At 49.0% G+C, this 21607-nt stretch overlaps 1 protein-coding gene across 13 annotated transcripts in view; it reads left to right on the top strand.

Annotated features, from left to right (window-relative positions):
- PTPRS (protein tyrosine phosphatase receptor type S) overlaps positions 1-12980 on the top strand; it is a 165074-nt gene extending 152094 nt beyond the window's left edge. For all 13 annotated transcript variants that reach the window (XM_076359506.1, XM_076359511.1, XM_076359504.1 and 10 more), the window contains 10 exons: positions 2523-2698; positions 3281-3400; positions 3530-3684; positions 5692-5977; positions 6460-6638; positions 7594-7720; positions 7797-7922; positions 9030-9184; positions 9910-10045; positions 10562-12980. In XM_076359506.1, the coding sequence (XP_076215621.1) occupies positions 2523-2698; positions 3281-3400; positions 3530-3684; positions 5692-5977; positions 6460-6638; positions 7594-7720; positions 7797-7922; positions 9030-9184; positions 9910-10045; positions 10562-10630 (1529 nt within the window). In that variant the 3' untranslated portion in view covers positions 10631-12980. The remainder of the gene's footprint in view (positions 1-2522; positions 2699-3280; positions 3401-3529; positions 3685-5691; positions 5978-6459; positions 6639-7593; positions 7721-7796; positions 7923-9029; positions 9185-9909; positions 10046-10561) is intronic.
- Positions 12981-21607: the final 8627 nt, after the last annotated feature.

Below are 21607 nucleotides of genomic sequence, written 5' to 3'. Positions count from 1 at the left end.
TCTGGCTAATGGGAAGAATTCAGACCAGTGCTTTAGAGAGAGCGGGAACAGGGCAGTGGGTGGCAATGGATGGGGAGTGCATCTGTACAGCGGATGAAGGAGAAGTAAGCCCAGGGCCAATTGTACATCTGTGAGTGTCGGCAACATAGCAAAGATGTGGCTGCTGAGTTGTACAGGCTACTGTAATCTACGGATTACTTGATATGCAGCTCCTGCTGCAGTCCTGGCCCCTAAAAGGCAAAGAATAAGAAGGGGTGGTTAGTGTTAGCCTGGTAGGTCATAAATTGTTTCCTGAGCTTCTTATGTGAGTGATGGTGCAGTCAGAAAATTTACATTAAATTTCACAACTCGTGGCTCTTGACAGAGTTGTTCTGGTGCACGCTAGGATAAGAGGGGCTTTTGGTGGAGAGGAGATGGGATTTAACAGGGCACCTGCTTTGATTGCTGCCGCCGAGATAATATTTGAGTTTCATCGTCTCAGGTTGTGTGTGGCTGTGCTGTACAGATAAAGCATTTAAGGCCAGTCTTGCATTGCCAAGAGCTGATCATCTGAGCAGAGAGGATATGGGATGTCCTAATAAACCCCTGGTGAATGTAAAGGTTAATTCAGAAGCCTTCGTGACAAGGGAGTTGCTAGAATAATCTCCCTCTGCTGAGGTAACTCTGAGGGACGCGGGGAAGTGGAAGAGCTGTTCCTGGGGTAGCAACAGATCATGGTGATTTGCCAAAAAGCTGCACGAATCTGGATTGGTCTTGTCTGCCATTAGAGGATTTTAAACATTTCTCATTGTGAAGATGACTGTTCTGGCTTGTTTTTCTTCTGAGATTAATATTGTATGAGCCAAGGAAAGCAAAGTCTTTTAAAAGTTGCCTTGTCATTCAAGGGAAAAGAGAAGAACACAAGTGTAGGAATGAAGGACGCTTTGGGCTGGTCTCGGTTCTTAGGAAAGCAGAAGCACAGGGCTGGATGCAGGCAGCAGTCCTAACTCTGCCCAGGCGGCATCGTGAGGGACCGGTGGTGCAAGTGTGACGGGCCAAGGTTTAATTTTTAAGCATCTGAGAGGTTCTGACATGTCTTGGCTGGTGTGTTCCTTCCTACCAGGCTGTATTTTATGCTGAGGGCTGGAAGATGAAAGGAGTTGGAGGAATTAGTTGTTGCTTTCTCTTTGTTTTAAATCTGGATTTGTCAAGGCTGCAGATTGTCACTGTCTGGTCAGGAAGAAGTAGTGGCTTTAATTCCGTGACTTCTCTGTAACTGGGCCTGTCACACAGCAAAACATTGCAGGAGCTCATGGCCACCATTTTAAATTACAGAGTGGACCCGAGGGGGCTGGAGAGGAGATTAATTCCGGAAGCTCAGCCTTGATCACGTTTCTGCTGCTGCTGCTGCAAAGCCGCCTTCCCTCCTGAAATTTCAGATTGGGAAGGAATGGGGGCAGGGAACCCTCCAGAAATTTAATCAAAAGCCATTTCTACCAGCAGCTGAAATTACCAAGTACCCTTGAGGACTGGCAGGCAATTCAGCATGGATTGCACCTCGCCAACAGAAGAAGCAATGTCTATTGCTACAGCAGGATGAGGACTAGCAACCCAATTTCATATTGGTACTGCTCCCCACCCTTGGCTCCCCCTCGAGACGGGAGTTAAGCATTCTGTACCGAGTTAATCATAGGTTAGCAGAAACCTGCCAACCTTGCCAGCTGCTCTGCTGCAATTAGGAATGGGCCAAATCGCCAAACGGCGCGGATCCTCCGTGCCAATCTCGGAGGCTCTCTAAAGCTGAACCTGAACATCAGTGCTTGCCAGTGTCCATTTTAACTTCAGAGCAGTTTTCTCCTGCCATGTCCCAATCACCCTCTTCACTCTGGCAGTACCTCCTGCCACTCATATCAAACCCCTCAAGCAAGGACGCAGGCAAGCAGCTGTAACTCAATAGCCTGTAACTCATGCGAACAGAAAAAAAAACCCACTCCTAAAAATGACAGCGGACAATTTAAAGCAAGTCAAAGCCCGTAATTTCAACGCCTTTACTGGCTGAATCAAGCCTGGTTTTATTCCTTACTTTGTCCAGCTGTAGCTCACTGCCTGGGATTAGACTATGGACTGCGCAGTGCATTAACCAGTGCATTTGCTGCCCAGACTCTGGGCATTCTGGGACAAGGACTTGGTTTTGTCCTCCTTGAGACCAGTGAAGCAGGAGCCCTAGGCCAGGACTTGTGCTCCTATTAGCAACACCAGTAAGAAAACCGTGGTTTCAAGGCTTGATATTTGGTCTCTTTAATATCTTCTGCAAGTTATTTGTCTCCCTGCAGTGCAGACCTTCAGGGCAGGAGCTTCAGCTGGGAAGAACTTGCAAAGAGCGTGTCGCTCCCAGCTGCGATTCTAACCCACCAAGCCATGAAGGCTTTGGTGTTTTTGCAAGGGAATTCTCTCTAACAACATTCCTGCAAAGATCTCCTCATGCTTCCAACTGTATAAAGTCCTGCGCAATTCACTAACTTGCTTTTGCTGATTTAATACAGGAATTGTGGGCAGTGATTACATTAACGCCAACTACATTGATGGCTACCGGAAGCAGAACGCCTACATCGCCACGCAGGGGCCTCTGCCGGAGACCTTTGGAGACTTTTGGAGGATGGTGTGGGAGCAGCGTTCAGCTACTATTGTTATGATGACTAAGCTGGAGGAGAAATCACGGGTAAGATGCATGAGAGGGATGACTAGTTAGTCATAATCTGGGGGATTGGAGGGTAGGGTTGGGGAACAGCAAATCCCTTTGATCTGCAGCCCACATTTATGTCAGTGGGGGATTTCTGCCTGCTTTGCCAGCACCCTGAAAGTTCAGTGATTCACTGCTTTTTAAAAAAAAAAACCAACGCAAACCATTCACCCTGGAAAGCTGCGGCCTCCTTTGCAACTCCAAGAGAAGAGGACACTCAGTCCCATTGCATGCTTTGTAGGTGTGTCTCAGAGCTAATCATGTGGCAAGTTTCACATTCAGTTCTCTTGTTTAACAAGCCCTCACTCTAATCTTCAGGATCATTCCACTCTATTATCTCCATGACTGATGTGGTGCATCAAAGCCTGTGCTTAGTCAGTAGGAGCTTTTCATGCTGGGTCTGTCCCTGTCCTGGTGCTCTGGAAAGATATTTCTTGGACTTTCCCTCCCCTTTGCGACCTGGCCAGCTTCACCTGTAACAACATCAGGGCAGTTCTGGAGTGAGCTTCCCCTGCAGCGTAGGGTTTGTTCCAGCGTTCAGCAATGCCTTCTGTCTTCCAGATAAAGTGTGACCAGTACTGGCCAGGCCGAGGTACAGACACCTATGGAATGATTCAAGTGACGTTACTCGATACCATTGAATTGGCCACGTTCTGCGTTCGAACGTTCTCCCTTCATAAGGTGAGCTTTCTCCCGTTCTTGTTTTTGCCCCCAGTGATGGGCTACGGCACGCTCTCCGTACACAGCACAGGCAGGGTATGGCAGTGTGCCGGTACCTCACATACTCTTGGTGCTCTTTTGTCTTTGCAGAATGGCTCCAGTGAGAAGCGGGAGGTCCGCCAGTTCCAGTTCACAGCGTGGCCTGACCACGGTGTGCCTGAGTATCCCACCCCATTCCTGGCTTTTCTGAGACGGGTGAAAACCTGCAACCCCCCTGATGCTGGTCCCATTGTGGTGCACTGCAGGTACTGATTTCCTTCACCTCACTCTTGCACGGGGCCATCTGTGAGGGAGGCAGAAGTTCAGAAGGATGTTGATTGCACCTAGGAGATGTGTAGAGTCTCCTAGTGAGTACCCAGCAGGCGAGAGCTGTCCTGTAAAGTGGATTGCCAGCCAGCATCTGAGGAAGATACTTGGGGTTTTCATTGAGCGCAGAATTTCCTGAGATGATGATGAGCGGCTTAGTTTGCACCAAATCATTTAGACCTTGTTAGCAACGGGAAGCACCCTGTGCTGCACTGGGGTCTGGTTCTGTGTGTAGGGGTTGTTTCTTGTCACAGCGAGAAAGGAGGAAATCGAGCGCGACCGAGGAAGCTGCTTGGTGTTGCTGCATCGGGTGTTTAGGAGGCAGAGTTGCCTCAGCTGTCAAAGGGAGAGCTGACAGTGATTGAAAGAGGGGGGGTTTTGAGTGCTGCAGTCATTCTGATAATGACAAACTGAAGGCCCCTATGGACAGGCACGCGTTCCCTAATTCAATTTACAACCCAACGAGGAACGCTTGCAGCCTCAACTTAGATAAATCCCTGTGTTCCTCAGGAGAGTGTGGAGGACCCTGCAGGTCCCTCAGCACCGAGGAAAGACATCTGAATTTTACAGGCTGCTGGGGAAGCTAATCCTGCCTCTCCTAGAGGATGCCATTTAAACAGTCTTTGTAAGCGGGCTACTTATCACTAACCTTGCAGATGGCAATTATCGTGCACCTCTCCGAAAATGAATAAAGAGAGCTGTCAGCTCACAACGTGCAGGAACCGGCTCCCAGATCAGCTGCTAAGTTCATGCCAAAGCTCCAGTCACCTGCTTGGTTCAGGTGTTAGGCAGTCTAATTAACAGAGATCAAGGGGGCTTTATGAAAAAAGGGACTGCACTGGAATAGTAAAAGGAAACCCTTTATTAGCAGCGGCAAATGCATAGACCGACAGAGCCCTGCTGATTCACAAATGCCAATACACGCAAGTTTGATGTTACCTCGATGCACAAAAACATTTAGGAAAAGAGGTGACGCATGTTACTCATTACAACATCAGTAGTTTCTCAGCTGCTGAAAGATCTGAGTGATTAAACATGCTTTTTAAGCCCTTAGATCGTGCCAGCCTTTTTGTTCAGGCCTAGAGCCCCCTACCTAGAATTGTCGTAATTGTGTGTCTGCCGGGAGAGCTCTCATCCTGGGGATGTCGCAGATGAAGAGGCAGAAGAAACGGGGCAGATCAGTATGGAGGGGCAATAGGCACATCACCAGAGGCAACTTTTCATCTTCCGTCCTGTCCTCGGTTGTGAAAGTTTTTGCTAAACTGAGCTGAGCCTCGAAGCAAACCTCTGCATGTTGCAAACTCTTTGGGTCTAAGCCTGAGCACTTCTGCGTACAGACTGGCACAGAAGATGAAGGGACCTTCCCATCCGCTGGCTCTGATCCAGGAGCCTCTCCCTGCCGTTGTGGCAGCACTGGCCCAGGTGGGGCTCAGATAAACAGCTTTTTAGGTTCCATTGCAGGCTTCACCGGCCCCGGTGCAGCACTGTGCTCACGCACTAGAGCACAGAGCGACTCAGAGCAGTAGTGACTTTGGTGTCACCACTGTCTTCCTCTGTACACTGTAGAACTGTCCCAAACCCTCCGGCACAATCAAGAGCAACATGCTGAGGCGCGTGGGCAGTAGCACTCACCAGCACCAGTTCCATTAGGCAAGTTCCTTGAATACAACAAAATTCATGCGGCGGCAGCACCCACACATTGGGCTCGTTTGCCAAGATTTCCTTTGCCTCAGCCCATCAGTAGCTGTGTTCTCAAGGCCTTGGTTCCTTCCCAGTCACTGAGGGCATTTGTCGTTGACTCTCTGCCTTGTGCATCTGTTTCTACCCTGTGTTTACTGCTGTTTGTGGCAGTGGGAACATCCTCGCTCGCGGGTGGCCTTTTGGAGTATCTTTCATCAGCAGCAGAATAGTCCATCACTTCGTTGTTTTTTCCCTTTTCTTTCCAGTGCGGGCGTTGGACGGACCGGCTGCTTCATTGTGATCGACGCCATGCTAGAGAGGATAAAACATGAGAAGACAGTGGACATTTATGGGCACGTCACCCTCATGAGGTCACAGCGCAACTACATGGTACAGACAGAAGACCAGTACAGCTTTATACACGATGCCTTGCTCGAGGCTGTTGCTTGCGGCAACACAGAGGTCCCAGCTAGGAATCTCTACACCTACATCCAGAAACTGGCACAGATTGAAGTTGGAGAGCACGTGACAGGCATGGAGCTGGAGTTCAAGGTAACGGTAGATGCTTGAATGGGGACAGTAGTCACTGGGGAAGGCTCTGTATTCCTCGCAGGAGCTCTGTTCTGCTGGCAGACATGCGTAGCAGGCAGGGAGCCTTTACAAGACTGATGGGAACTTCTTGGTTCCGTGTTAGAGAAGTAATTGCTTTTCTGACTTATGCTACCGCAGTTCCCTGGGGAGACCTACCTGCCGCTGCAGGAGGCTTGTCTGGTCATTTCAAATCCAGATCGAATTTGCTCACTCTTTAGATTGGGTTCTTAAGCGCCTTTTTTTTTTTTTTTTTCTTTGAAAGTTTTGCTGGGGGAAAGGTCTCAGACTCTGTCCCCACCCCAAAAAAAAAAAAAAAAAGGAGGGCACACAAGGCAGAACAATGTGGTGCAACATGGAGGGCAAGTTAAGAGGGCTGGCATAGGGCTCGAGCAAAAAAAAAAATAAAAAGCTGAACAAATGGTTGTGACTGCTTTTGCCTTCAGCGACTAGCCAACTCCAAAGCCCACACCTCCAGGTTCATCAGCGCCAACCTCCCATGCAACAAATTCAAGAATCGCCTTGTCAACATCATGCCATACGAGACCACACGGGTCTGCCTTCAGCCCATCAGAGGAGTGGAAGGGTCAGACTACATCAATGCCAGCTTTATTGATGGCTACAGGTAAACAGCACCTCCCTGCCCCGCCGCGGTCAGGGAGTTTTCTGTGTATGAGTCTGAGGATGCAGAATTACTAAGGGATGGACTAGGTCTTAAAACAGGTAGTCTGTTATTCTGACCCCTCACCTAGCTATACCGCCCGCGGTGGTGCAATGCTAGAGGGAAATTCCCTCTTGTTCATGGCCAGCAACCCACACATAGCCTCAAATACAGGCTTCTGATAAGCTTTATTCTCTGTGGTCTTAAAATTACTTATCCCCTAAAGCAAACCAAACCCTTCTCCAGGTGCAGGTCCTAAACATAGAGTGTCAGTGAGGGGGTGGATTTTGCTGTTGGGAGGTTTCTAAAAACAGAGTAGCCTTTTTATTACTTCTGTGATTTGGGAACATTACAATTCTGACAGCTTCCCACAGGCAATACATGCCACGTGCTCCAGCCCTACGGGCTGCAGCCCTCCACTGGTGCGCTCAGAGCCTGGCCAGCTAAAGCCGAGCCCTAACTGAGGGAACAAAGCAACCCCCTGCGCATGTTTCCTCACCTCCAGGTGCATGCAGCAGTCCTGGCCCTGGCTGTGGCACTGCGGTTAGGGCATCTCTGTGCCTGGCAGTTGAGTTCTTGGTGCTACTCAGGCCCAGAAAACATGGATTCTGGTTCCAAGAATCTGGCATGCAGCGTTACACCTTCTTCCATATGAGGCATCATGCTAGAGTAATCTGGATTTACCCCTTGGAAATGGTATTTGGAGAAAGCTTCACCATTGGGGTTTGTGGTTTTTTTTTTTTCCTGTGGCCATGAGCACAAAATCCCACCCCTTTAGACCTTGCACTGTTCTAGTTCTTCCCCAGCATTTCCGTTTGTTCTCCTACTCGTCAGCCTTTGTATGCAGTTCCCAAAGCTTCTGCCCAAGCGATTCTCCATGCCCCCTTGACCCACCCCTTGGGTTTGTGCTCTATTTCAGACAACAGAAGGCGTACATTGCTACTCAAGGGCCGCTGGCAGAGACCACTGAAGATTTCTGGCGGATGCTATGGGAGAACAACTCCACCATTGTCGTGATGTTGACTAAGCTTCGCGAGATGGGTCGGGTAAGCGCGCACTAAGGGCAAGTATGGGGGGGAAGCCTGCAGCACAAGGGCTAACAGAGACCTTTCTCCTTGGCAGGAAAAGTGCCATCAGTACTGGCCAGCGGAGCGCTCTGCCCGGTACCAGTACTTTGTAGTAGATCCCATGGCTGAATACAACATGCCTCAGTACATCCTGCGAGAATTCAAGGTCACTGATGCCAGGGTAAGTGCGTGCTGCACAACGTGCAGTCTGTGCTTGCGAGGGTTGTAGCTGGGGTGGGCTGGAGTGGTTCAAACCTTTGCAATAGAGAAGGTGGCTTACATTAAAAAAAAAAAAAAAAGTGAGTTTGGTGTGTTTTGGCTCCTGTAAGAAAGACTGAGGTGTAAACCCTTTCGCTGTGAAAGTCTGGGATTATCATCAGTGGAGGAGAGCTTAGTTGTGACGAGGAACAGAACACACAAACACAGATTGTACTTGAATATATCTTCTTACAAATTGAAGGTAGTTTTCTAACCTCTGCTCGCTAATCACAGCAGTGAGTCACTTTGTTAGAGACGTACCAAGCTTCTGGTTTCAATTGGCGCTTACTTGAGATGAAAGCAGAAAATAGTATCTCCCCAAACAGCTAATAAGAAAACAGACTTGCAAAGGATAACTCTGCATCCTACAGAAAATGTACACTTCTCCTCTGGCTTTAAGAGGAACTGCCCTTACTCATATTCGAAGGGGCACATTCACTCAAATAATCTTGGATTCAGTGTCAGATTTAGCCTCCAAAGGAACATTTCGGTACCTTCTGAAATCTGTTTAGCAAATGTAACCCTCACTCTCAAAGCAGAGTCCTCTGCTTTTGAGGTTGCCAGTATTTTAGAACCTGATAATTCTATTTGCAAGGTTGAGAAGGAGGATGCCTCATCAGTCCTGGTAGAACAAGATTTATCTTCCTGTCAGCTGGAATTCTGACACTACGGCAACTCTTCCTCAAGATTGATAGAGAGGCCATAACCTCACCTTGAATGTTCCTTTGCTGAAGACTCCATCTGTGCAGTCTTTGCTGTGGTCAGAGCTTTCAGCACACCTGCCAGGAGTATAGATCTGTACTGACGAGCTGACTCCAGAAATGTCAACTGCAACAGGAGCAGCTGCATCATTACATATATATTTTTATATATGTGTGTGTATATATGTATATGTTCACTCAATTATAACACAAAGTTGGCTCAACATTTTGTGCCGCTTAATGAACTAGCAACAAAATGGGGGGGTTTGCCTTTTGTATTTAGCACCACAAATACAGGATGGTTTAAATATTGCTGTTTTCTCCCCCAGGACGGTCAGTCACGAACTGTTCGTCAGTTCCAGTTCACTGACTGGCCAGAACAAGGCGTGCCAAAATCGGGAGAAGGTTTTATCGATTTCATTGGACAGGTACATAAGACCAAGGAACAGTTTGGCCAGGATGGCCCCATCTCTGTCCACTGCAGGTAGGCACGCGCGAATGGAAACATCTAATTCATCTGAGGATGCAAAAGAGCAGAAGGAATTAAAATCCTGCAGCTATCTCCCTCCTTTCCCACCCCATCTTCGCAGGCAGATTTCTTGGGGGTGTCTGGAGGGGAGGGGGGGGGGCAGGGTCCCAAACACTGTTGCTTCTACCAACCAAACTCATCCCCCTTCAGACCTGGGCACTGCCCATAAAGCCTTTGACCCTTTATATCTACGGGAGAGCTATGAAATGCTGATACTCTGAAGGAAATGGGAACCACAGTGGTAATCAATATTTGACTTGCAGAATTAGAAGTGGTTTTATACCAGTTCTGCACGTCTAACGCTGCTGGCTTGTGTCTGCTGAGAGCAAGAATTGTACCTTCCTACCCCTGGGCAGCAGAGGATAATGCATTAAATTACTTAATTTAAAAAGCCTAATGTTACATATTAGTAATAATTTTCACACTGAATGCTGTTTACCACTACCCAAAACTTGATTTTTTTTTTTTTTTATGTCAGTCTCTCAAACATTTGCTTGGGTCACACGCTGGCACTTGTACCGTTTCCTGCCTACCGAGGACTGACTGAGGCTCTCCGGTTCTAACACGTTCATGTTCATAAGACAGGGCTGTTAGCTCAACCATACCATAACCTCAGCGTTTAGGAAAGCATTTGAAGGTTGTAACATGCAGTTTCCTTTTTTCCCCTCCCATTCCTGCAGTGCTGGCGTGGGCAGGACTGGAGTGTTTATCACATTGAGTATCGTCCTGGAAAGAATGCGTTATGAGGGTGTTGTAGATATTTTCCAGACAGTAAAGATGCTGCGAACACAACGACCTGCTATGGTGCAAACAGAGGTAAGGGCGGGTGGGGATCCCATCCTCTGTCACAGTTTTAGAGGACTGAGTAGCAAAGCCCCACGGCTGCAGACCGATCCCTCGGGCTTTTTGCCTTTCTAACCACTAGCAGAACCTTACCTGAAGAGTAAGCGAGCCCAGGCTGCACTGCTGATTTTACTTAACTAATTAAAAAAAAAATTCCTATTGTTCTAAGGTCTCTTAAAGATTTCATCCCAGTCTGCCAGCCCTGATTCTTACCTCATCCCTGCCTCTGAGGGTACAGGGGATTCACCTGCCTCTAGACACAGCCCACGCTGGCTGCAGAGCCAGAAGGGTTGGTGGTGGGATGATGGCATCGATGAGATGCACGAACAATAAAGGGAAGGGGTTTCCTTTCCCAGTAGTTCGCAGCTCTTTGAGAATAAAAGATTCTGCGCGTGGTTCCTGCCCAAGTATGTGCTAGCTGGAAAGCAGGGCAGGGATCCTGAAGAGCTGTTTCAAACCTCTGAAGCCGTTTCTCTTTACTGTTTGCAGGATGAATACCAGTTCTGTTACCAGGCAGCTCTGGAGTATCTGGGAAGTTTTGATCACTATGCAACATAAAAAGCCATCCGTTGTGCAGACTCTACCAACCACTTAAGTCCTGGAAAGCCTCTTTTGACCCAGGAGGAGCGCTTGAACTTACAAAACTGAATCAGAAGAAGTACCTTTTCATCTGGACAATGCATTGGGGAGCAGGGGGAAGGATTGAAAGGAACACCCCTTCAGGAACTCCATGTTGTAACCTGGACCGTGAAGAGGCAGCTCAGGAGATTGCTGAAGGACTGCTTTAAGTGGTGAACTGCTCTTGTTACCTCAAGTGGTGTTCGCTGTGGAGGACGTATGGACATCATGAAACAGATCCAAAAGCTAAAACACACCTTGCGAAACGTTACCGCTGGAGAAGGGAAGGAAACCGACTTTGGTTACATCATTAGAGTTCAGTTTATTTACTAATATAGTTGGCAGTCTTTAAAGGAAGTCACTTGCAGAATCGAAGGTGTTCTGTAAAAGATAAGAAAAGGAACTAAGTCTCAACACGTAGGCAAACTTAGGGTCAGGAGTTCTTCTAGCTGGAGTCTTAATAACCTCAGTATCAACATTGGGATGATTCTGGGCTTGCAGGCACCTTGCAAACAGCATTCACTGAATGCCCCTGCCACGCGAGAGGTTTTATAGCTCACATTTTGAATACTTGGAACATTCCTCATTTCTTCTAATTCCAAAATTTTATTTTTTAGGATATTTAAAATTATAGAGAAAGAGAGAGAGAGATATAAAACCCAGACCTGGCTGTGTGGTGTGGCCCCCTCCCCTTGCACACCGGTGGGACAGGCGGAGATGGCAGCTGCCCCGGGCTGGGTTCGCTGACTGCTGGTTCTGTTCCCCCTCGTCAGCACATCCAGCTAACACAAAGGCATTAATTTGAGCAGTGGTGGGACACCCCGTAAAGAAAGGCAGCCCCTTTCCCATTCTCTTTGCACATTCACACAACCCCACTTCTGCTGCAAGCAGCTGTGCCGCCCCTGCCAGTTCCTGCCGCAGAAGGCCAGGAGCAGCTCTCTGAAAGGAGCCCGAGAAGCACCCTTAAGAAATTTATATCCGACCGATAGCCAGCTGCTTCTTGCTGCCAACCCCTCACCTCTGAACACAGCGGCTCTCCGGGAGCCATGCAGAGATACTCTCAGGACTGTCCCGGTACCACGTCACACCAAGCCCACGGGCACAGCTACGAACATGCCCTAGCTGTATAAGTAACTGGGAAAGATCAAGTAAGATGCATTCAGTGGCATATACTGTGAGTGGCTTTCTTTAAAGTATCGATGTAACTGTAACAAGTGACATTACCTTTTTTTTAAATAGTGTATTTTTTTCCTTTTTTTTAAAAAAAAAAGAAGACAAAGAATATCAGTCAATGAATTTAAAAGAAAAATTTGCTTATTTGTTCATATTATGTTCAAAGACAGTCTATTTTTTCACTGTAGAAATGTTACGTGTAATGGCTGTGATATATAAAAATGCAGTGCAAATTGCTACTTCTACATATTGCTTTTTCTACCATTTAAAAGGTTTAACTTGCTCATGTAAGAACAAAATGTCCTTTCTGGATTTTTTGGGGGGGTTCTTTTGTTTTAAATCGCAGACATATCACGTGTCTCTGGAAGGGTGTGAGATTAGCAGGCAGGCCTAGCCGCGGCAGCGGTACCAGCCCGCTCCCCTTCAGCCGTGGCCATGTTGCCCGGACTTAACAGGGCCAGGGGTGAACTGGGAGATTAAACAATACCAGTGTCTTAACGATGGCTGAAGACAGAAAGACAGCGATTTCGGAGCCATGGCACACATCAGAGCGCACACAGGTTTTTGGTTTTGTTTTTTTTTTTAACATCAAAGGTGTATTGTAGGTAACCGACCAAGTCTGTCCGTGCACTGGGTTGTAGATATAATGCTCTTGCAAGTGTACGTGACAAGGAGTTTTCTTGCAGAAGTGCACAGAGGACAGCGTGTCTTGGAAAAGACGCGCTGCCCTGAACGCTGCTTGCCTGTGACTTTTCCTTTTTTTATTTTTCTAGAGGGGGTAATCATGGCCATCAAGCGCTACCCAGAAGACCCCACAACAATCTATTTCCTGTCTTTAACTGAAAAAAAAAAACCCAAACAAACCACAACCCAGAAACGAACGAAAGGCTTCTTCAAGATTTTACTTCTTATTTGTGTGAAAGTTGCCCAAATTTCTAAGTATGTTGCAGCAAAATCTTACTGGACGAGTTGGGGGGAGGGGGGAGGTTTTTTTCTTTGTATGAGAGCAAAGTGCTGTTGCTTTCACACTGTTATTTCAAACTGAAACAGTAAGTGGTTTTCATACCACTGTGTATGTAGATATATTGACTTTGTATTAAAGGAAGATTGTCTGAAAGGCCTGACTGCAAACCTGTTTGTTGGTAGGAGCGGGCAGTGAGTGAAGCAGTTGCTCTGTGTAACGCAGCGACTGCAAAAAACCTTTTCGCTGGCGCCCAGGGCCAGGTAGCAGCTTGCTCTCCCTCTGCTGTGCTTATGCTCCTTCTAAAAATAGGCCATCTTTACAAGCCAAACGTGGTTGCAAAGAAACAAGCTCTTTTGGAGAGCTTTTGGCCAAACAGCCGCAGTGACACAGGCAGATGCTTGCTGCTAGTTTAGGTAGAGCAGTGTGGACTTTGGCACGAGCGTACCCAGGACCGTGGCTCAACCGAGAAGCCACGGGTGCACGGGTTATGCCTACCTTGAGGTTTAAAGCCTTTGGTGATCTCCATTTCTGCTGACTTGTCTGCGTTTCCCTTACGTGGGACGGTGGCTTCAGAAGGAGCAGATCCCGTCCCCTTGCCTGCTCAGTCTGGAGTCCAGGTGGGAAGTGGTTGCCAACACCCCTCAGTTAGTCCAGGTGCCGTCCTGGCTACGGGGACGGCTCCGAGCCTGCAGGCAAGTAGTAAAAATCTCAGTGAAGAAACACACTTACCCAGAGCAGAAGGCAGCGAAAGCCAAAGGTCCCATCTGAAGCTCAGGGCCACGGCAGACGGAGATCTCCCTTGTCGGCTGCCGGAGGTTCCCACGTCTGCGTTGAGGGGAACAGGCCGGGAAGAGAAAGCAGCTCACAGCTCCTCCGCTGCCTGGAAAAGCCCGCGCCTCACGCTGCCGTAACCTACAACGCAATGGGGCGGCAATGCTGAGCAGAAAACTTAGCTGCCTTCTCAATGTCAACACGAGCTGCTTAAAAACCTTTGTCCAGCTGAGCCAGAGCCTAATAAGCTAAACCGGAGCCTTTAGTAGGGTGCGGTAACAGTGGATGCTACTCACAGGTAGGCTCAGGCCGGCCGGAGTCCCACTTCATCCACGTTAAGACAGAAAGGCGCTAAGCAGGGAAAGGCTGGCGAGGACACAGGCTTTTGGAAGCAGCGGCAGGAGGATGATGGGAATATTCTGTATCAGGTATTTTTCCCCTCCCCTTTGCAGATGGGCTGTGCCAGCACAAACCATCTCTCCTTCCACGAATGACGCCACCACCAGCATTTTGGCTCAAGCTTAAGGGGGGGGGGGGGGGGGGGGGGAGAAAAAAATTAGCAAGTTTTAGCACAGAACAGTGATCAAACATCAGGCGAGCTGTGAACCCGGGGAATTACATCACCTTCAAAATGTTGTTACTCCACCTGATAGATGGAGCAGGCGGGGAGCCAAACAAACATCAAACAGCAACAACCCGATGGCACAGGAAAAAAGGAGAAAGAAAGAAAAGAAAAAAATCTCCTGGTTTATAATTATGTCTCGTGTGCGTGAGTACCTCCAGGCAGTTATATGAACAGTAATGATTTTTGACTCTTCATAATCTCCTGGATTCATAAAGACAGTTTGTAGTACTGAACTGTACAGATCAGCAGTACAACACAGGACAGACACCTTCCGTCAGCCTTGCATCAGTCAATGTGTTGATTTTGACGATCCCTTTATTTCCTCGTTGAAGAACAGAAAGGAAAAACTGCTCTTTCTTCTAAGCTCTGTTCATCAGCCTCCCTTACCTCCATCCTCTGCCTACCTGGTCTCCTGCACTCTCAGCAATACTATTCCTGTCTCTCAGTGACGCTAATCGCTCTCATCACCGCTCCAGTCTCTTATTTTTGTTCTATCCTTTTTTGAGCTGGCGTGACCATCCCCCGTGTTGAGATGCAAAACCCTTACGGAACAGAAATAAATATCACATGGAGTACAGGAAGGTGAGTGACAAAGAGAATTGGAACAACAGCTGGGAACTAAGTAAATCTTTCAAAAAAAACCCCAACCAATACAGTAGGAAGCCAGTTAGAGAAGCAAATACAAAACGAAATCTTCTCGGCGCAAGAGTAAGGCTTACAAAAGCTGCGAAGACTTACAACGACACTGAGTCCGCCCTGACGCTAGAGCAGCGGTGATGGTCCTACAACAGCTCCCTTGGGAGGTCAGGAAACACAAGCATCGCTGCTAGGAAAATCCCATTACCATCTTTGCCTTCTGATTTCCATTGCATCACTCCATGCAAAACTTAAAATACACGAGAAGACATTAAAGCAGAGTCTGTAGCAACAAAAACAAACTCGGCTCCCTCCTGCTCCTCACGCCACCAGATCAGGAAGAGCATGTGGGAGGAAAGAGGCAGCAGAGCCCTCCGTCCTTAGCCAACGGACACACCGGGATGCTCCGGAGAACGATTCTGGCACAGAAAAAACCATCTGAGGTGTCCCGATTTGGCCAGAAAAAAAACAGAGAAACCCCCCAGTGGCAAGGAAGGGATCCGAGACGCCCATCGCCAATAAATACCTCTGTGAGGTACAGGCGGGGACATCTGGTTTGGATGTGCCACAGGTAACCAAAACAAAGTGCTCAGTGGTCTGGGGGAAAAAAAGGTCCCATCGCTCAGGGCCAGGCAGGGGCTGACTCGGACCATCAGAGCCGAACCGCGCTGGTCCTTGCGCTTTTAGATATCTGCTCACAGCAGACAAGCCAGAAGGACCGTAAGCAAAGAGCAGATACCACGTACAAGCTCCTAAGGGCAAAGAGGGACAACGGAGGACCTGCAGAGACCTGATCTCGGCTCCACAAAAAGCTCCTGGCTGGCACGCTTGCTACTTTGACTTAGGCTCAGTGTAATTCATACTGCAAAGCTTTTCACAGATTTGTTTTATCACAGAAGATACCCAGCAGGTTTTATGCTCCCTGTCTCTGCTTTAGACCAGGACATCCTCAGCCTGAGCAGAGGGACCACAAAGACACTGAAAAAATCTGCACATAACAGTCCCACTGACGCAGCCTTTTACTGGTGCTCATAAGCTGCTGAAATCGCATTCTAACTTGTGGTTTCTGAACGCGATAGACCGATGTGCTCGTGGTGTGATTAAGCATAAATGATTCCGGGCTCCAGGATGCGCGTGGTACACCCTGGCTGCACCGTGGCACTGGTCCTCGCCGCAAAGAAATAGGAGCAAATGAAAGAGCAAATGAAACCAGAGTGCTTGCTACAAGCTCAGTCTTTCAGGGCTTGCTCTGCCAGACAGCACCAGCCTGAAACCTGGCAGAGAGCTGACTTGCCTTTTATTTTAATTAAACACTAAGTGACAGCCCATTAATGCCCATTTTCAGCAGGGCAGTAGGGAGGACTCTTGCTTCTTATTGATCCAAGAGTCTTTTTTTAATCTCTCCGTCTCACTCTTAATATGAGCTCCAACAGACAGCTTTGACAGCAAGCTTATTAGCGATGCTAGCACACGGTGGAAGGAGTAAATCATTGCAGGTAATATTTTTACGGAAAAGGACCGTCGCCAGGGCTCTAGATCAACACTGATACGATTCCTTACGGAGGATCAGGGTTGAAGCGCAGACAGCGGTTTTACAAGGGAATCTCAGCTGCAGAGCCCTCTTTTATTAAAGGTGAGAGAGACATCGAGAACGGAGCCCAATCCATCCCTCCAGAACAGCCTACAGCGCAGGTTTTCTTTATGGAGAGAGCATCCAGGGCATATTTCAGCGTTTGCTCCGAGGAGCAGTATCCCACAGCAGTGGATTCACCCAGCAGCAGCCCCGGCAGGATTCAGAGCTGACCCCGGCCCTGGCCAACGCTGGTCCCATCGCCAGGGGACCCCCAGGGTGAGCACCCGCGCTGCCTTAGACAGTGCTCACTCCCCCCGGCCCCTCGCTGCAGCCTTGCAGCCAGCGCCCGCCCCTGCACAGCCCTCTCCCGCAGCAGGGGGATCTCAAGGCATTTCTGACATCATTTATATGCAAATCCTGAACCGATTCTTTTCACAGTTTAATAAATGTCTCTAAGCCCTCCTTCTCGCCCCTCCCTTTAACATAACTCTCTATTTATGCTACGTCCAAAGGTCAATTCTGAATTACTCTTTCTCTGCTCGAGCACAGCTGCTGGAAGGCCACCGAGCCCCCCTTGCCAGGGCCACCCGCAGACCCCAGACCAAGTCCTGGCACGTTGGCAACCCCAACCCGCCCAGTCCAGCCCGACCACCTCATCCCCAGCCCCAGGCAGCAGAGACGCTGCATGTCCGTCACTCCATCTGCCGTGGGATGTCCTGCCAGGGCCGTGAGGGCAGAGGGGGCACCGGGACACCCACGGCCAACCTGGTGCTGCCGCACAAAGCTGCAGCTCCCCGCAGCGATGGGCCAGGGGGGTCAGCTCAGAGCAGCAGAGAGGGCGTTCGGCTGAAGAGAGCCCTTCTCCGGGCTTGGAGGGAGGCAGGCTTGTCCCAGTTCTCATTTACACCACGCTGGGCAAAACCAGCTTGTGCATCAGACAATTTGCAACAGCCGGGATGCCAAATCACCAAGGGATTGATTTGCAAAAGCCCCTACGCCTCTGCACAAACCTAAACCAAGAGCCCCTTCAGTCCCCTGCAGCAGAACAGACTTTAAAGTAGATGTAACTATAATTTACATTCCAGAGGAAAAGGAAAAACCTTTCTTGGTTTACAGAATTACCCAAGTGGCAAACCAGTTCCCAGGCCAGAAGAAATTCTTCATGTTGCAATACGCTTTAATTATACCACGAGAAGCAGTAACAGAATGAGAAATCAATTCCTTCTCCTAAATAAGATAGTTGCAAATTCCAAGTCAGTAACTGAACAGATGTAGAACTGAAATGGAAAAAGTAAATACCCTCGCAGGCGCTGAGAAAATTGTCTTACTATCTCAACAAGTTCATCCGTTGGGAAAGGGATACGGGAGACTGCTCCCAAACTTCCTAAGAAGGAAACCAGAACAAGTTCAATCACTTTTCTGCAGTAGCACAACAGGCACCTGAACAGACACGCCACCGCCCCTTCTCTGCGCCCAAGGCTGCGCAGAAACCCTCTCTCCCCTTTCAGGAGCAAACCCCGTGCTGGAGCGCGACGGAAGCTGCAGCCCAAGAACCGTCACAGCTTTCCCTCTTCGCATCCGAGCTTCGATCACTTCTGCAGGGTCTGAAGGAAAAGCCCACCCCTGGCTACCACTTTCTTGCCACCAGCTGCTCACATCCCTCCCGCTCTTGGCACCACCTTCAGCTCATCCAACACCAACTCCCGGCACAACCGGAGCCATCCCAGATCCATGTGGCAGCTGTTGCTCTTCCTATAAAGCCAAACACCCTGTCAGCCTGGAGAGGAGCCTTCCTCACCAGTGAAGCCCTACTTACATTGGTATGCTGAAAGCATGACCCCAACACCTTTGACTCCAAGGACGGTCCTCGGACCCTGGCTTGCCACCCCAAGCATGCAGAAGTGAGATGCCCTGGACGTTCCCCTCGGGCTGCCAGGCATCGATGGTGCTGTGCTGGCTGCATCGGGCTGGGTTCAGTAGGGATGGAATCCACTGCACGTCCCCATGTCCCGATCACCAAATCCATCTATACCAGGGAAGCGGAGACGATAACATTTGGCTCGCTCTGCACACACTGACCTCTCGGCTAACAGCAGGATTGGGACTCAGCTCTGCCAGCGGTGGAGATCCAAAAGACAAATCTAAGTTTGAATCCCAAGTGTTGCTTTTGCTTGACCTGTAATTTCTTGTTAGAGATGATACAGGAGGTATTAAACAGCCTTGGAAAGGAGACAGCTTCACCTCCCGGTCAGCGCGTGAGGAAGGCCAGGGAGGAGGGGTAAGGCGCAGCCCCTCTGCTTTTACTGTTGTTTAAAACATCTCTGGAGTGGAAGATGGGGCATACAGTTTAACGTCACATTTAGGATACAGCAGAAAAAGAATACAGAATTATGAAGAAGTTGAAGAAAAGTCCTGGTGACTAACCAGGGCATAACCGTGCAGCCACGAGGAGTTACAACAAGAAAGCGATTGCTTTAAACTTCACCCATGCATACAGCTGTGTCTGCCGCTTGCGCTTGCACTATTCACAATAAAATCGAGTTACTAGATTTCTTCAAACCTAGGAAGATGGCTGAAGCCTGAACAGCAGCGCCACATTTCTGTTTATTAACAGTGCGCCCTCTCCAGCCATTTACCGTATCCATCCCAGTCCATCTTTAATCTGCCTGTTCTTCCATTGTCTACTTATCTATCCATCCATCTATACGCTAGAGCGGTAACTCTAGACTCCTTTGCAATTTGTACAGAGATCAAACACCGCTGTTGCTATCTCATCGCACCTTTATCTCTCAAAAGACCGACATGCACAATTCCCTTCCAGTCATTAAAGAGAGATTCCTGATTAAGAGAGTTTGGGGCTCCATCCATCTGTGTATGTATATGGCGATGCATACGTACAAGCACGCACACGCATGCAGATGGCAATCCCAGATTAATAGGTTACACAAGGGTTTTATCCCAGGCTTACTGAGGATAACAAACCCCTCTAAAAAAAAAAAAATTGTGTCCAAATGATTAAAAAAACCCCCAAAACTCTTTTCTTTAAATACATAACATTCTGCCTGAGCTGCACGTAAGGTGGTGTTCAGGAAATTGCTAAACGTTACTAATTCAGGTCCCACTGCCACTGGACCCTCCTCCCATCTCTCTGTGGCTGGGAGAGCCAAGCACTTCCCAGCAGAATAACCAACGCCCCACGGCACGGACGGGGACGGCGCACCGATATTTCTGTGAACAAAGAACGAGCCAGACTCATTCAATATATATATTATTTTCTTTCAGGGCAATAAACGCCCTCTTTAAGGCTCAGGAGGTGTCCATCTGTGTGTTAAGCCTCAGGAGAAGGAAGGTGGGGTGGTTCCGGTGCCTTCCTGTGGGCCGTGGAGATGGCAGCTGCGAGGGCACGAACGCTGATGGCTCCCAGTCGCACGGCCCGGGGACCACAGAGCCCCCAGGCTCCACTTGAGTTCCTGCATTTCCAGGATTCACCATTAAAATAAGTGGATGTCCCGCTTTTAAAAGACGGGGGTGGGTAAAGGGGAGGTGCGAGGCCTTTACTGTGCAGTTTATTTAACCTATCCCAAATGCTTTGGATCTGGTTTTGCTATCGAGCTCCTGGTTTGGATTCAGCTGTTCCTCACCCTCACGGCAACACCAGGACTAGACCAGAGCAATCTCCTTCACTTCCCTTGGCCAAACCTAGACAACAACAAGGGACGGACAAAGCAATCCGGTGGAAACGTGCGTTTGTGGTTCCTATTTTTAATTCAGTCCCTTACAGCAACCCAATTCATTTCTGCCAGACACCGAAGGGACTTTTCTTAATAAAACTTGACCACGGCTTTCTAACACGACTCATCGTGGCACAATCGTATCAAGACACCTCAACAAGGCCAGATTTTTTTGAAGGCATCTCCGCTACGTTCCAAACCCCACCAAGCTGTTATTCCGAACGGGATGGCACTGGCACCTCCAGCGTTACCATCAACGTCTGGGGAAGCAGAAACACAAGCGAGTGCTTGCCAGTGACCTGCAGCCACGAGTCTTCCAAAAGGACGCAGTGACACCAAGTTAAACAGCAGCAGAGACCTTCTGCTTGGTTTGTTAATCCATACAATCCCTTTCAAAATAGATAAAACTGAAATAACACTTTCCATGCTGCTACATTTAACAGACAGAAGAGGACACAGCAGAGATTTATACATATTCTCCTAAAACGTGGGGGAGGAAGAGATGGTGAAATTTCAGGATAACATGCATCTATCCCCACTTCCTCCAAAACACTACAACGAAATGAAGCTCGCGGAGCATTTGCCTTGGGGGTGAGGTGCAAATCCTTCCTACAGACTGGCCTGGAGATGACAGTCGAGGCATACGGCACCTCACTGAATCATACAGCCATAAATACAATGCAAATGACAAAAAAATGCAAATTATTAAAAAAGATGCCGTGGGCCCTGCAGATATTACCCACGGGATATTTTTAGGGGTTGGGGAGGAGATGCTGAAGAGCTACCTGCAGAGAAGCGATGCCAGCTTTCAGCGAGGCGCAAGAAGCAGGCAGGGCAAGCGGTGCCGTGCCTCTCCTTCTCCTGGCAGCTCCATCTGACTTGAGTTTGACATGGGGGGTGCTGGGGGGGCCTCCCTGAATGCCATGTGGTCACCACCACCTCCAAGACAGAGCTGGATCTACACGAGCTTTTCCACACCACCACCAAAACCCCCTTACAGCCTCCTGCGGCAGCTGGTGCCCAGGCACTTCATACCAGCAAACAACATTGATTTGGGGGGGGAAGACACAGACATTTCGATCCCCAGCCCTCCCGCGCCAGTGGAACAAACAGCGGGAAGGCAAAAATGTCTTGGGAGAAGATGGAGGAGGAACAAGGGACTAACAGCAAAGCAGACCAAGTTGGGAGGACTACTGCTAAAGAAACCGTACCTGTAGCTGCGGATCCATCACACGTTGCCACACAAACACGACTAACCTTCACCCGTACCAGCTAACCTCCATCCACGGGGAAAGCGAAGCCTCTCGGAGACGCTGAGCCTCTGCCCACGGACCTGCCTGGCCGCCCCTGACCCAGCAAGTGCAGGATGAAGCAGGGAGCTGGAGCGAAGCAGGACCTGAAAGTGGCATCAGGTGTGTGATTTGGGCAGCAAAGCAGCTGGGTG

Source organism: Aptenodytes patagonicus, chromosome 25 (genome assembly GCF_965638725.1).
Source record: "Aptenodytes patagonicus chromosome 25, bAptPat1.pri.cur, whole genome shotgun sequence".
In the NCBI taxonomy this organism is placed as follows: domain Eukaryota; kingdom Metazoa; phylum Chordata; class Aves; order Sphenisciformes; family Spheniscidae; genus Aptenodytes; species Aptenodytes patagonicus.
This window is presented reverse-complemented; position numbering and strand designations above follow the sequence as displayed.